This window comes from Bombus vosnesenskii, unplaced genomic scaffold (genome assembly GCF_011952255.1).
Source record: "Bombus vosnesenskii isolate JDL3184/JDL3185 unplaced genomic scaffold, Bvos_JDL3184-5_v1.1 scf7180000013265, whole genome shotgun sequence".
NCBI lineage: Eukaryota > Metazoa > Arthropoda > Insecta > Hymenoptera > Apidae > Bombus > Bombus vosnesenskii.
The window spans coordinates 109,256-124,939 of record NW_022882925.1 but is presented as its reverse complement, the minus strand read 5'-3'; the positions used below and the strand labels follow the sequence as shown (position 1 = coordinate 124,939).

At 34.6% G+C, this 15,684-nt stretch overlaps 1 protein-coding gene across 1 annotated transcript in view; it reads left to right on the top strand.

Annotated features, from left to right (window-relative positions):
- The first annotated feature begins 3,912 nt into the window (after positions 1-3,912).
- The window catches only part of LOC117243000 (probable chitinase 10), a 29,426-nt gene continuing 17,654 nt past the window's right edge, over positions 3,913-15,684 (top strand). The window contains exon 1 of the mRNA XM_033510116.1: positions 3,913-4,528. Within this exon, the coding sequence (XP_033366007.1) occupies positions 4,526-4,528 (3 nt within the window). The 5' untranslated portion in view covers positions 3,913-4,525. The remainder of the gene's footprint in view (positions 4,529-15,684) is intronic.

Here is a 15,684-nt window from a genome sequence, read left to right as displayed (position 1 = left end):
GGTTTAAATAATTAAGACAAACGATTATCTTATCTCCAAACTTTAATTAACGCTTTTTGAGACGTTTCTAGTATGTGATCTATTACCAAATATTTATCAAACTTATGCACCTGGCTGAGGATTAAACATCCAGAAATTCTGTGTAATTAACTCATGGGACCGGTTATTTTACCGCTATGCTTAGAATATTTTGCCTTAATTAGTGATAGTCCATCTAGTTTATATGCAACGATGTTCCATCTTTATAGTAAATTTGGTCATATTTAAAGGAAATTTCTCGTGAAAGGTTAATGTGGTAGGAAAGTCCAATTAAACGGCCTCCATTTCTAGATTTAAATCTCCTTAATTGTATGTATATGTCATGAATCTTGTGTAGGTTCCTTATTAACTAGTATTTTTCAAGAGTTATAACAAAGTCCGGGTATCAGGACAAAGTTATAATTATAAATGTCAAAAAGATTACTTACAATGCTTTCTAACAAAAAGGAGCATGTAATGACTTCCTTGCAAGAAAAGAAAATGAATAACTAAATATGCATATCTTCATTATCATAATACAGTATAATATTTAAAATAATGCATTCATTTATCGAAGAGAAACTTTATAGATATGCTCGGAAGTTTTGAGTGGCAGCATTTTCAAAAATGAAATTAATTTTTTATTGTCTGATAAATAACATAGGACAATGGCGATAAAATTTCGTTTTACTCAGTCAGTTTCTATAGAATTGTACCAAGCAAGCTTATCGCATACCTTATTGTATCATTGATTAACATCGATGATCGATACCATTTCCTCCGCAGTGCCATTTTGCAACGCGTGTTAGAATATTTTCATGGCAATCAACTGTTAAGCATAAATTCAAGAGCCTGACTTTCAATATTTTCTCATTATGCACATTGCGATATAAGGATGTTATTTGATATTATTATGAAACATTTAAACGATCGTCATTCGGATAAAACATATCTCGAATATTACAGATATATTATTTTGTAAAGCTTCTACAGTAACAAACAACATTTCTATTGTAGAGCAGATATTGAAATCGCAATTTTTTAACGTTTTCAGTTAATTTACGTATAAATATTAAACTTAATTATAAGAAGAAACACTAGAAAAGTCTACTTTTACGTTGCAATTGAGTTTTGGAAATTAATTTACCTATGAAATGACGAACTTACATCAATGTTATAATAATTCAAATATTCGTATTTATTGTTATTTTCTACTAAGGATATAGATAGATATAAATGTCTAATATGTATATCGATGAAGTAACGATATGGAAGCCTTCAGACGCCCGGTTAATTAAAGGTACTCTTTCATTTACGCGACAGGTAAAAATGACATCTAGGTTGAACAATCACCTTCTCGTTGCAGCCGTTCCTTTTCGTGGAGGACACGGTGCATTATGTTTTCTTTTGATTAAGGATATTCCCATATAAGCTTTCAACGTGTTTCAGCGAATGAGGCGACAAAAGAATTTGAAGAAAAAGGCGAGGACAGTGAAAATTCGTCCTAAATACGAGACCCCTTTTCAAAACAGTCGATTGAATAGTGAGAATGACAGCGGGTAACAATTTCTTTCGCGTTTTGTACGCTAGCTGTTTCTTCTTACAATAATGAGAATATTTGACAGAAACGACGTATGTGCATGTGCCTGCGTCGCGTGTGCATATGTAGCGTATCCTTTCCAAGATTTAACATAAAGATAATGTGGGACCGAGTGAAATTCTGTTGTAACTGTCGCTATTTCTTGATCGCCTGTTTGCTGATTTTATACGAATGCGCTCTGTAAAAGTTTGCGCTCTGCGCGTTCCTGCATTCGGTATGCTGCAAGTATATATTTCTTGGTTGCAACAACGCGTCTTTTCAGATTACGGGGTATTGCATCACGAAGGAATGTTGAATTAAAAAGTAATGTTTAACGCGAAGCTTGACAACGAGTTGATCGAGATTGAGTTAAATCGCGCCTTTCTTTCTAAATCTGATGAAAACTAAAGTTCGTTTTTGTACGATTCTATTCTTAACGCGTGTCGTATCTTTCCCCTTAATTGCAGTTAAGTAGTTTGGCAGAGGTGAAAATTATGGGATGATAACGATTAATAGAAATCTTTAGATGGTTTCCCAAATTTATTTTATCCATGTCCTAGAAAGTTCGAAATTATACGAGTCTTCCGTCTATATTTCTACAACCAAGAAAACTGGTTCGCAAATTCTACGATCCGTTTCTTACTACGGTTTTTATCAACTGAAGCATTTTCCGATTGCAAAGATTAAAAGCCACATAATTATAGTTTACTGATACAATAGTCGGAGAGATATTGTTAACCAAAGTTATAAAAACTGTATAGTTCATTTATCAATCTATTTTTGGAATCATTAATCGTACGAATATTTATCTTTATTTGAAAAAAATGTTGATTTTACTCGAGATTTATAGTAATGAAGATATGTGACGTACAGTGTCATAATATTTCATTCAAGCACGATACCATGCAAAATTATACATATATAATCGTGTGACGATATAATTTATGTCGTAAATCAAATCATATGCAAGAGAAGTTTTGACAGAGGTGAAAATCATGGGATGGTAAAAGTTAATAGAGATCTTTAGGTGGTTTCCTAAACTTTATCCATGTCCTAGAAAGTTCAAAGTTATAGGAGTCATTCGTATATATTTCCACAATCAAGAAAACCGGTTCGCAAATTCTACGGTCCACTTCTTACTGGAAGCAAGAATCTGATTTGCGCAGTTGAATCTGATTTACGAATAGTTTCATGATAGATCAATCGCTATATTAGAAATAGAGACATTCCTATCCTTCGGAGACCTAATTGCAACCGTTTTCATTTGTAAATGAAGAAAGTGAAAGCATTCGAGTGAACATTCGATTGATCGAAATGATTTGTTTCAAAGTATAATAAGCAAACGAACAGGTGGTGCCTTTTCTTATCTTTTTGACAACAATTTTTTTCGAATTTCGTCACTTGAGAAGAGAAAATTCGATACTCCAATTGTTTGAAACTGCAACAAAGAAACAAAGTCGTTTAGAAGTTTTATGCAGATAGTTATTAAATAAAAGTCATCAAAATTATTAATTAATAAAATACGAAATTATTAAACTTCGTTTCATAATATATCGCACAATTGCATCACGTAACTTCGAATTTTCTTATGACGAGTGAGGAGGAAACGATTCTAAAATCGAATTAGGCAAACTTCCAAGTAAATTATTATATGAACGACAGCCACTCGTTTTCATGCCCGAAAAGGAAGTCGGAAAAGGAAAGGACTTTGAACGGATAAGTTACGTTTGTGGTGTTCGATCGAATAGCGTAGGGAAGGTTCACGTAGCATAGGTTGGGAAACGCTGTTCTAGTCGGCCGATGTGGATCGCTGGATCGCCGTTTCACTCTCGCGTTCCCATTTACCGAGCAACCGATTGAGCCCTGTTGTCAGCGTCAATGCGTTGCCAATATAAACGAGAATTACCTGTCAATCCAACACTGATCTATATCCAATACCAACCGAATAATTATTATGATAAACACTGATACGTATGACGCTTAAACGGTAGATATTTTCCCAATCTATCGCAAAAATAACAGTTGTTAGAATCTGATAAACCACAGTTAGTCGCAAGTTAAGTCATTCATGGAATCTTAACCCTTTGAAGTTGGATATCGCTGTATTCAAAATTTGTTTTCACACTGTAAGCATCTATTATTTCGAGTAGTCGGTACCACGAGAAAAATCTGCCAATCGCAAAGGGTTAAACATTTCCTTTCAATATCTAATCTAAACCGTTCCGTACATTATACTGTGTGTGTTTATAGGTACATACATGTGTGTAGATATATATGTATATACTTAGAGCACGCATAGTCACTTACTGTACACAAAATGAAAGGTGGCTTTAATTGTCGCCGCGGCTACCGAGGACAATGTTCGTCTACGATATCGTCTGCCCCTGTTGCGAAAATTTTCGTGCGGCTTTTGAATACCGGGCTGAAAACGCGTGTGTGCAAAAACGATGGAAAGGAAGGGTTGTGGGGGCAGCCACTATCGAAACAGCCTGATCGTGATTGTGAGTATTCCTCGAGGAAGGGGGTTCTTCCTTCCTCCGTTGGGAAAGAAAAAGAGAGTTGGAACGAGCTGACTAGAAACAGACAGCAAGAGAGTGAGAAAGAAAGGGAGGAGGGAGAGAATGACAGGAGGCACTCGTTCACTACGGTCAGTGCTTTCTGAACTGTTGTCAGTGACAGTTCCTCGATCATGTGGCGGTGGATCCTCGATCACTGATTCTCCTATCGATTACGTTTTTCCTTTTTCTATCATTCGTTTCCGTTCACGGACTGAGTTTCGCCGCATTTCACACACGCTCTTCTCGTGTATAGTTTCGTTCGACCGCGCCTTGTCTTGTTTTTACTCATCCCCTTCTTCGTGTCTGGTCGATATTGGTGCTACTTTCCACGTTCGGAGCGTCACGCGTGGCTGGAAAAACTGGACGAATCATGGTAAGTGGAAACGTGCGAGCTCCGAATCTGTTTGTTATCGTGTTTATTTGAGAGTGGAGAAAAAATAGAAAGAGAGTTTAATAGAATTGGTAAATTGGTATCGCTGATACCAATGTCGTATAACATGGCAATTTTTCAACACTGTTTTATTTTCTTACTTACTTTGTTAAGAAAAATTAGTCAGTCGATATCCGATCAATTTTTGTAAGTTTATTCGCATTCACCAAAGTAACAAAATCGTGATTAATCGTCAGGTCTACGTCGTATCGTATGTAGAAAATTCGTGGACGGTTTGACAGAATTATTTTGGTAAATTATATAATACTATTGATACTAATTTTCTACAGTATAGTAAATTTTAACGAAGATTTTATTTTACCCTATCAGACTTTAACGCGTAAGTTTCTAAAGCAATTTTCGTAAATTGATTCACGTTTGTCAGAACCAAGAGATTAGCTTGAATTCCAAGTTCTTCTCACTTTATCTTGTTAGAACGAGGATCGACTTTTTAATCAAGTTTTTATAAATTTATTCACATTTATCAGTAATAAAAGAATCGAGATTGGCTATTAGGCTCACGGTGTTTCGCAGGCGATTTCTGAAAAAATTGCTCATGTTTTTGCAAAATCTTTTCCTCCATCCTTTTTCTCTGATCGAATCGGCTCCGTTTTCAAACTCGTTTTATTTTTCATTCGAACGATATTACATCATGCGCGGATTCATGCAAGACCACCGTGGAACCGGTCTGAAAAGAGATCGATTCGGAAAGGATTAAAACAGACATCGAGATCTCGACGCAGTTGTGCTATTCATTTTTCTTTCTCTTGTCCTTCTTCTTGCATCAATGACCGGACCAAACTGTGGCAGAATGATTTTTTGGACATTTAATCTAGTGATCTCTGTTTGAAGATTTCTAGCAAGTGTTTGATATCATGATACATATGGATCGTTTGAAAGTACGCGCAACTCTCATATTCAAGCACAGAGAATAACTATTAATGGTTCTATTTATTCTACTTAAATAATACGATAATATAATATTGATTATATGTGTTTAATTGCGTGTAATGTCGTGTGATTTTGATTATATATGCGTAAAGTGTGAAAAATAGTAAAAGAGTTTGCCGGTCGTAAATTTTGACAAACTTTGCTTTTACCAAGTTTTATATTAGGCGAAGTTTCAGTTTATTAATTAGAAGTAAAAGAGCAAACTTAGTGACTATATGGTGATGACGGTATAATAGTGCAATGTTAAATTACAATAATACAGTGATAAAACAGAAAGCGAAAAACTTATGAAATGCAGATGCATAAATATATAACCTTCTGGCTATATATAGCATTTTATGTCCGGAATAAAGCAATCTATAAAATATTTAATCACACTTAATTAAAATCAATTAAAATATTTAGGTTGCTGTAAAACAAAAGTTACATGGAATCCTGTTCAATTTTTTATTCGCGTATTAAGGAGAATTTTCCTTATCTGATTAATATTTCGGAAATTACCATTTAAACGATGTCATTAAAACACCACAAGACTTATTGCCGTTTTCGACTAGGCGAATAATCCAAAAAAGGCAAAAGGACAATTTAATTATTCCGGAATAATCGCCAAGGTTTTGCAGAGCATTTCGCGTGGATTGTTTTGCGCCAAGGTTAATGAAGCTGGCAGAAATGTGAATGAAGAAGGAAAGTTCACCGATATCTGGATGTATCTCGTAAATCGGCGGAACAGTGACAGTTGTCTGCCTACGCGATTCCCGTGGACCTTCGTCGTAACAAGTATCAAGAACTCGTTTTTGTCCTTCCGGGTTACTCGAGCCCTCTCACTTTCGTCGAGCGACGACCTCGTGTGTCGATTCTGCACTTTGATAATCGAACAAATTCGAAGCGAGATCGAAAGGAACGGGACCGCGTAACTGACTATCGTGATTCGAGAAAGGTGGGCGTCAAAAAGTACGGCACACGATCGAGAAGACAGGTAGAAATAGAGATTTGTGTCACGAAGAGGTGTTCTTAATGGTTAACAAACGTTTTTTCAAAATTATCATGTTACGAAGATAACTGTGTACGCATATTGATTATATTTGTCAACAGATAAGACGTATGTATACATCTAAATAGACAGTTCCAGTCTGCGATTCCGTATTATGATTTTAATTATGAAAATCGATGTTAGATAAAGATGTTAGTGTAATAAAAGAATGTTTCTTTTTCACCTTGCAGACTATTATACGTATACTGTATCGAACATGGTTGAATTTGTCTCCACGTTCACTTTCATATGATGTAAAAAGATATTTATAATTCCGAGTAATTGATTTTATTAATATTAATGTTATGACAGTTCTACGTATAATGTTCGTTGACAGATACCGTTAAAGGAACTTAATACGTATTATTTTCATGAAATATAGAATTTTCATTGTATTGGATTAACCAGGAAATACGTATGAAATACGTAATACACCTGATTGTCTCTTTAATAAGTAATATGCCATCATTTCTTACAAATTCTCTGCTAAATCTCATACAGTCGTTGATCTTTGACTTCGATATCATCGTAACATTTTAGATGGTTCTTGATTTTTAAGACTGAAATACCTGTTTCTAAATTTAGCAAATCGCTACGATATGGTGCTACGTCGAATGAATATTTACAATTTGGTTCTTCGATATCTTTCTTGAATTATAAAATTCACATGCACTCAACCGCTTGTTTTCTGCTCGTAATGTATTTCTAAAATCACGGGTGCTAATCCCACAAAATATGCAAAAACTTTCCGTTCAATCCAATACTTATAATATATTCACAAAAGAAAGTTTATAAATTAAACGATAATCAAAGAAGACACCTGTTGTGTTTTTGTCCATCATTTCGATCCCACTGTGGTGATTTCACCTTCGACTCACTATTTCAAACTGTTTCTCTTTCATTGACATTTACCTAGCACGGATCATAAACTTCATTTTCTTGTATAGGAGGCGAAAACCTTTTGCAATCACGAAGAAGATGGCTCGTGAACACCTGTAACGACGATCGTGCGCGGTTTAATTCGACGTTAAAACGTGCGGACTAGACGCGATATTAATCACCGGACTATGGTGAAAACGTCGATCGGCTGAGTGAACTCTCGATCTTGATTTACGAAGTCTACGAAACGAAGAGAAGGAAACTGACACGGTATCCTCCTTCGAAAGAATTGAATTGCCAACGTTTCGTTTCTCTCTCGCTCGTGTTCTTTTCTTTTCTTTCTTTTTTTTTTTTTTTTTTTTGTTATAACGTTTGCCAGCCCGTTTTCACACGAATGCTTTGTTGCATTGTGAAGCAATGCAAATTCGGCTTGTTCATAATGCTTAGCTAACGAGTCCCTTCATTTGCCGGCGATGTAACGGGTATGTAAATAAGAAAATTGCTGCCTTTCCATTGCATTAACGCTACATTAGAATCCCCTAGGCGTAATCATTTTGATCACTTTTTCTCCTCGTTCTTTTAATGTTTCTAGTTATGGAATTTTTTTACTTGATGACATTTTATATCTGTGTTAACATACCATACGCATGAAGTTTTGAAGTTATATCTATTCCTCATCATTTACGAGATGATTGTTATACAAGGTTTTGTTCCAAAAGAAATTTTATTATTTATCATATTGAATATTCACCTGATAGTGTGTATCTATGTTTCCATCTAAAGGAGCCCACTGTAGATCAATATTTCTGTTCAGTTTATTACGTTGAATGTTGAATATTGAAGAACGTGCAACAAGACAGGGTATTAATGCATGATAAATTTTATTATTTTGCAAATCGTTCAAAACATTTCCATTCTGCGGAATATATTTTGTTTTTTGTACAGACGAAAAATTTGACGCAAACAACCCACACAAAGAGCGTTCGTAGTCATCCTCGGATGCAACGTATTGCGCTGAATTATTAATGGTCGTCCCTGGCAATCGCTAATCGTGACTAGTCGCGTAACGGTAAAGAAAAAGAGAAATGTTCTTTCTACATCCAATGACACCGATTGGTGAAACCTGCGACAACCTGGTTCGCGACAGGTCAGCACGCTCAGGAATTTTGGCTTCTCTGAATTCGCCGTTTGCAGGTTTTCGCTGATTAATTAAGTGACAACGTTTTCATTATAACATTTAGAATCAAGCATAGATAGCTGTCCTAAAAAATTTCAGTTGATCAGTAGAAAGTTCATAACGATTGAAATATGTATGTAGGAAGCAAATTAATCATCAATTCTAGTATATTTGAATAAAGTTTAATCAGTTGTAGAATTTTGTTAAATTGGGTGCAGTTTCAAGACTATTTTACATTTTATTTTTTTTTGTATTACATCATATAATTTTGTTATCTAATTAGATATTTAACCGGAGCAATTTCTAATCGCATTACATAATGTAATTTTATGTAACCGCTTCACTTTATAATTTCTTAAATATCACACATGAGTAAAATCTTGAAATATTGATCAACCTTAGCTACAGCTTATAATCATTCAAATAATGTTTTCTACGTATGATGAAACGTAAGAATCATACCCTGAATATAAAATATATTCGTTGATTGACAAATAATTTATGACAAATAATCTTTGGAATATACATTAAATAAACTTTATTTTGTATTCTGTTCAGTACTGGACCAAAATTATGAATGCTTGAAGTATATGTACCTATAGTATCACTAAATTTAAATGATTGTATTGTATATAGATCATGATCATAAAATAAATAGTGGGCGTATCAGATATCTTCTTTCGAAAAGGTAAAAAGAAACATTTTGAACAAGGAATTAAGAATTATTAATTTCGAATTAACCGATTATAGCCAGTAGTATATGTACATTATTTCACTTACACGTTAATTGATTTATTTTTCTCAGCTGTAATTGCTTAATAAATTCGTCCATTTATACATGAAGCGGTTTAAAGATATAGATACATAATTTTTAAAAACATACAACGTCATTTAAAATCAACAAGATAATCTACCGATAATCTTTGATTTTTGTGTATATATGAATTATTAAATCCCAAATATTGGCAATTTAGTTAATCCTAGTTAATATATTGACGTTTACGAATATCAATTCTACGAAGATCTTAATATTCGAAAAAAAAAAGATAATTCACGGAGATTAATGATGATGAAATGATGAAGCTAGCCAAGAGAAATTCATAATTCATGATTCTTAAGATTGTCTCGCAGATTGTATTTACAATTCAAATACCAAAATTAAACGGTGTAATTCTGGGTGAAAGAACAATACTAATTTGATGTATAATTCCTGAATCTGTTTGTTATCTAATTAACAGTTTTATGATTTGCAAGACGGTGTAATGTAAGATATAAACGGAGTTTACCTGTACATGCATACACGGTGCTAAGGAAACCGAAGGCCGATTTTTATCGGTCTGCGGTCGATCAGGCATTCGAGAAGAATCGTACGAGTCTAAAAAATAGTCGATTATGCAATCCACGTAAGATATACTACATTCTTTATGAATTTCACGTTAGCCATGCTTTTGGCAAGCGATCGTTCAAATAATTCTTGATACACAGCTGCAATAAGCGTTCACAATTTTTACAGTTAATTTATACAAATTGGTGTTGAAAATACCTGTGTTCAACATGCTATTTAACAAAGATTAATAAAGATAAAATAACGAAAGTAGTCGAAGAATGTGCATGATTTATTAATCGCGAGACTGCATTGAGGCTTGAATTGGCGATTCAAACGTTGTGAGTCATCCCCATAAAGAAAGATTTGTAGCTGTAAGAAGCTTAATATGTGATTTGTAGTTGTAAGAAGCGTAATATATGTGGTTGGGCCGTGTCTCTATTTGTGTTTCCTTTGACACATAAGAAATTTGGATCTCTTTCAAATTTATAATGATTGCAAATGAATAATAAATTATTGCGCGATACAGGGTTAATAATAGATAAAGGAATTCTACAATATATTGCAACGTCAAAATTGTTTATCAATTTTCCAAAAGATTTACCCTAATATAACACATGTACATCTAATTGTAATCCAATAATTACATATACAGATAATTAATAATAATAATAAATACACACAACAAATAAAAAAGTTGTCACAAAAGTTGCTCAATAAATTTGTAAAATACTTCCAAAAATAAATGACAGTTTCGACTATCATGCTATTGTCGCCATTCCAACCATAAAGAATAACTTCAATTTTTTAACAAAATCGTTTCCAAATTTTTAAGTTTATACTGATGCAGCAAGACCTGAATATCTAGTTGTATCCTTCCAATCGATGAGTGTTGTTCTATTTCTGTTATCCTACACACACGCCTCAAGTTCTTGGGTCTTTACATTGGATCGACAAGAAAGAACGCGTTCATCTAGCGATTCGTTCGTACGCGGAAAAATGCGTGCAAAAGTGACCAGGAAAAAATTCGGTAGAAAGCAGTTGGAATCCGGTGGAATTTCTATCGAAGCACGCGATACCATCCCGTCCTCGCCGTGTTTGTTCCTCTACCAGCGCGATAAACACGCATGCACGGTGCAATGCACGCGCACGTTTGCTCAGTTGACGTTTTCTAAAAAGTAAACGCTACATCTCTTAGGATTTCGAGCGTAGTTTCTATTCCTGGTAAAAATCAGCCGGCCGTGAAAACTAGAATCGTTTGGTCTACCTTGTGTGGCTAAAAATTCATTCCTTAAATTTCCACTCATGCAATTTTGAAAAAATTCCTTTTTATCATAGTACGATATCATTTTCATATCATTTTTGCGAAAAGTCAATGATATTAGAATGATGGAATAAATACGGATAAATCGACTTGAATTCATTCTATAATTATTGATCTAATTACGCATATCATTCCTAAATACGCTCATCTTTTTATGCAAATAGATCTCTATGACTAAAACAATCGAATGGAATGGGATTATGTCAATGATATGTAAGGAATAATCAAAGCGAGCATCAAAGATGCCGACGTGTACGTTAGAAGGGTTTGATACGTGGAACAGAATTTCTGGGAATATTTTACAATCTACTATTGTATTGACCCTATTTGCAAATCTGATCTTACCGCTGTAAAAAGTCATAGAATTGCTTTTAATGAGCTATTAATAACTGACTGAACATTTAGATAAATCATTCATAAATTCTAGAGTATATCGTGTTACATCTAAATTTTAGTCACGTACAGATTGATTTATATTGGCATAGAATTTTTAAAAATTTGAAATTTATCATTCGTGACTTGTTACCTTTAACTTATATGTCATACGTATCAAACAGTAAATCGCTAAAATAATTAACGTGTCTACGGATTCAAATATATACAAAATGAACAGTACGAATAAAATATCGTAGACATAGCTCGATATAAAATTTCGCGATTCTTGACTTTCAAAGTTTTCTCCAGAATGATCACAATTAATTACACTTATGAATCCATTCTAAATTAGCTCTTAATTACGATCTATAAATTCATAAATGTTTATTTGGACCACACTAATCTTAAATCAAACAGTTTTTCTATCCTCTAAGACTAATTAATTTTAATTTATCTTAAAGTCCTCTAATTTCGATTAAATTCTAATCTACTTAATTAATTCGAAAGTGATTTGATAAACCTCATCTAAAAATTTTATAATAGAAATTTTTAATTCTGTAGTTTGATTATTATTTTTTTTTTTTTTTAGATATTTGTTACAGATAATGTTTTCTGTCTCAAGGTTCAAATAATTAATCAAATAATTAGTTACATATGTATGGACGATATATCTGAAGCAACTGACCAAACAATAGCAATATTTTCTACCAATACAGATTCGCGAATGCATTCTCTACGAGTCGCAGACATTGAAAGTTGCATACTTTGGTGAAAGGAATGTAGCATGGTATCTGAGCCACACAGTAGTGCGTAAAGTGGCATGCCTAAAAGCGCTAACTATTTTTCACCATTCACTGTAAATGCTTGTACATTGAGTTTCAAATTAACAAGTTTGTTAATATCACATGAAGTCGAAAAACGTGCCCACAAAAATATAAATCTCTACTCTATAATCGTAATTAGTCGAGTGATTAATCCAAACAGATTAAATGCAATGAGAGTATCGTTTGACGGATACTAATAAAAGATGATAATATTAAATACCATGAATAAAATACCGATCAGATAAAATGTATAAAATTGCAAGTTTATAATCTACATCAAATAGTATAATTTCATTAAAAATAAAAGATGCTCCAGGGAATTTTGAGCGGACATTATGTGTAAAAAAGTAGGTTTTCGCAGAGGAATCAAACCAACAATTCTCAAAAATCTGCCACTGTGATGAAAGCAAAAATAGAAGACATCTTCAGAATTTTTTAACAAGAGTTTACGGTATAAAAATGGGAAAATTCTCGCGTGAGAACCAAAGCAACAGTTGGCCGAAAGTCTCCATCGCCATAAAAGCAAGGCATCGGTATTGCATGGTATGCCATGATGTAGATAAAAGGAAGAAAGGAAATGGAAGAAATTCGATAGATTTCCCGTAGCGGCAGGAAACTGCTGAAAGTTTCATAAGCGGTGGCCGAACGGGCCCCTCCGGCGGAAGTCGAGTGAAAACGGTCCGCAAACGTGCGTGGCTTGAAAACGATACGAATCGATAAGTGGTGGTACGTTGCTCCGGTCAGAAGAAATACTCGCGCGATCACAACGAATGAACCAGCCTGAACGGAGCTCGGATCTGAAGTTTTTGCTCCTAGCAAGCCGGCGAAGTTTTCAGGTTAAAATACGCTCGCTTCAACCTGACAACAGGTCCGGCAACTTACACCTTATGTAAGTTTCACCGGTGACTTGGTGTGCATTGTATTTACGTATATGCCTGTATGCATGTATTTATATGTGAATTTACCTTTCGCGGCATTATCGCGCTATTATACGCGGCCACTATATCTAGAAATGGTAAATGCTAGAAACAATACGACCGGTCTGTTATTAATTGCAATGTCGAAGATTCGAGACGAGGCGAAGACAGGATTCGGCAGGAGCAAGAAGAAAAATTTGCGAATCGAAGTTTCGTCTGAAATTAATTGTATAACTTGTAGCGTAATAACGTATTTGGATTATGTGCGTTAGGAATGCCGGTCGGTTTATTAAAACGTATTTTTTATAGAATAGAGCAACATATCGGTTTACGATTACGTTAGATATCGAGAAAACATCACCAAGTCTTTCACTACGAAGCGTCCCCATTTTCTTTCGTTACGCATCGCTTCAAACGACTCTTTCAACACAAGTTAGGTTTGCGCATAGCTGCAAAACTAAATTATTATTAATTTGATCGTTGCGTATGATGCAAGAGGCAAACGTTTTCCTACTAAGTTTGTCAAATTTCCTATTTTCCTATTCATAATGAACTTGTACGATGTCCCTATTATTCCAAAGAAATTGTTATACGTTGACCGAAAATGATGATTTATTTTACTTATATTTTTCTACGCATCAACACGAATTATTTCACTGCTTTGTCGGTTCTTAATGGGTCAATGAAGTCACACAAATTATTATTTCTATTTATTCGAACGAACTTTTAGTTAATAACCGATGAACTGAACTGTTGCTAGCAGAATCTACTTATCCGAACGTTTGGGTTCTTATTGATGAAAATTAGTGAGCTCCTATTCTATAAATTCTAATCGACTCAACTATGTTGACCAACTATGTTGACCTGACGACCAAATACGTAGAGTTCTACTGTACAGTCGAACAATTTGACTGGAGGGTGAACTTGAAGTGAAGTTGGCGAATTGAACCGCCTCGATCTCAAGCAACTCGGATAATCTCAACAGAGATTGAACTTTCGCGTGTACAAATTGGTCGGCACAGGGGGTCTGGAAATGAAGAATCGAGAAATACGCGCGTGATTTCGCGTTTCTTGCGCGTACTTTTTCTTCGTAAGTGCTCGTATTGAAGCGAGGCCACGAAAGTCGGTCATTGCCTTCTTTATCGTTATATACGTAAGAAAGGCAGGCCACGAGGCGCATGGAGATTGAACTTCTTTTTTCGAAAACCGTGTTTGTCGAACGTCGGAAGGCGAGCCACGATGAATTATGCGGGAACCGTATGAAATGGAACGAGGCGGGATGGGACGCCACGAAATAGGAACGAAGGAAACTTTGAAACGAACTGTATGACACTCGTTGGACCACCTGTTTTAAAATACTTCGTTTTTCCTTTGTCACATTACGCTACGTGACTCACAGATACTACGAACTAGAATGGCCAGAGAAAGTATCGACTAATCAAGTCTAAGTATATTAAACTTCGTATCATTCTGTGGTATTGCATCGTATTATACGAAAGGTGATTTTTCTAGAAATTAAGTTGAAAACAATGAGAGTTGTTACTATCGGAGTTTCAAAAAATTGGAATAGAAAATTTTCTAAGAAAACTTTATAGAAATAGATAGTGAATTATAAAAAGGTACGTGAAGATTCGTCACTGATTGATCGCCAAAAGGAAAACCTATGACCGCGTTACTTACAGGCTGATTCATTCTTTTCGTACGAGTATAAAAAATTTGACGCTATAAAAATGAAGCGTATGATGGCTCATTAGAAAGTGCGGGTCATAGGAAACCTGTTATATTCAAATATTTCGATACATTACGCTATGCGATTTATATTACATGTTATTTTGTTTGTTAGAATACGTCAGGTGAAACAATGGAAACAGTTACGTAACTGACATAATTGTATAAGTTGTTTTATAACTGGAACGTAATTAGGAAGTTTGGACGTTAAAGCGTGTCTTAAGGCAGTCAATGTCAAATCTGCTGGAGTTCCTTCATATTTCGCAATTATGAAACTCGTGTGATATGATATAATTAGCGTACAGCGTTCAGAATATTATATCACGTATGAAGTTATTTAATATCAAGTTAAAACGACAGCCCAAAACTTTACGTCTCTCGATGCCCTTCGTCTCAAAGATCACACGCGATCTACCTAGGCTTCGCTTTCTTACAAAAGAAAAAATTAATCGTGTCTTCTCTCGTCAATCGAGGAAAGTGAAAGCGAATAAAAGAACGCATACACAGGCCATTAAAAGAGTTCATTGCTTTCAGCAAAAATAAAAATGAACATTCGTCTTTTGTCGGATG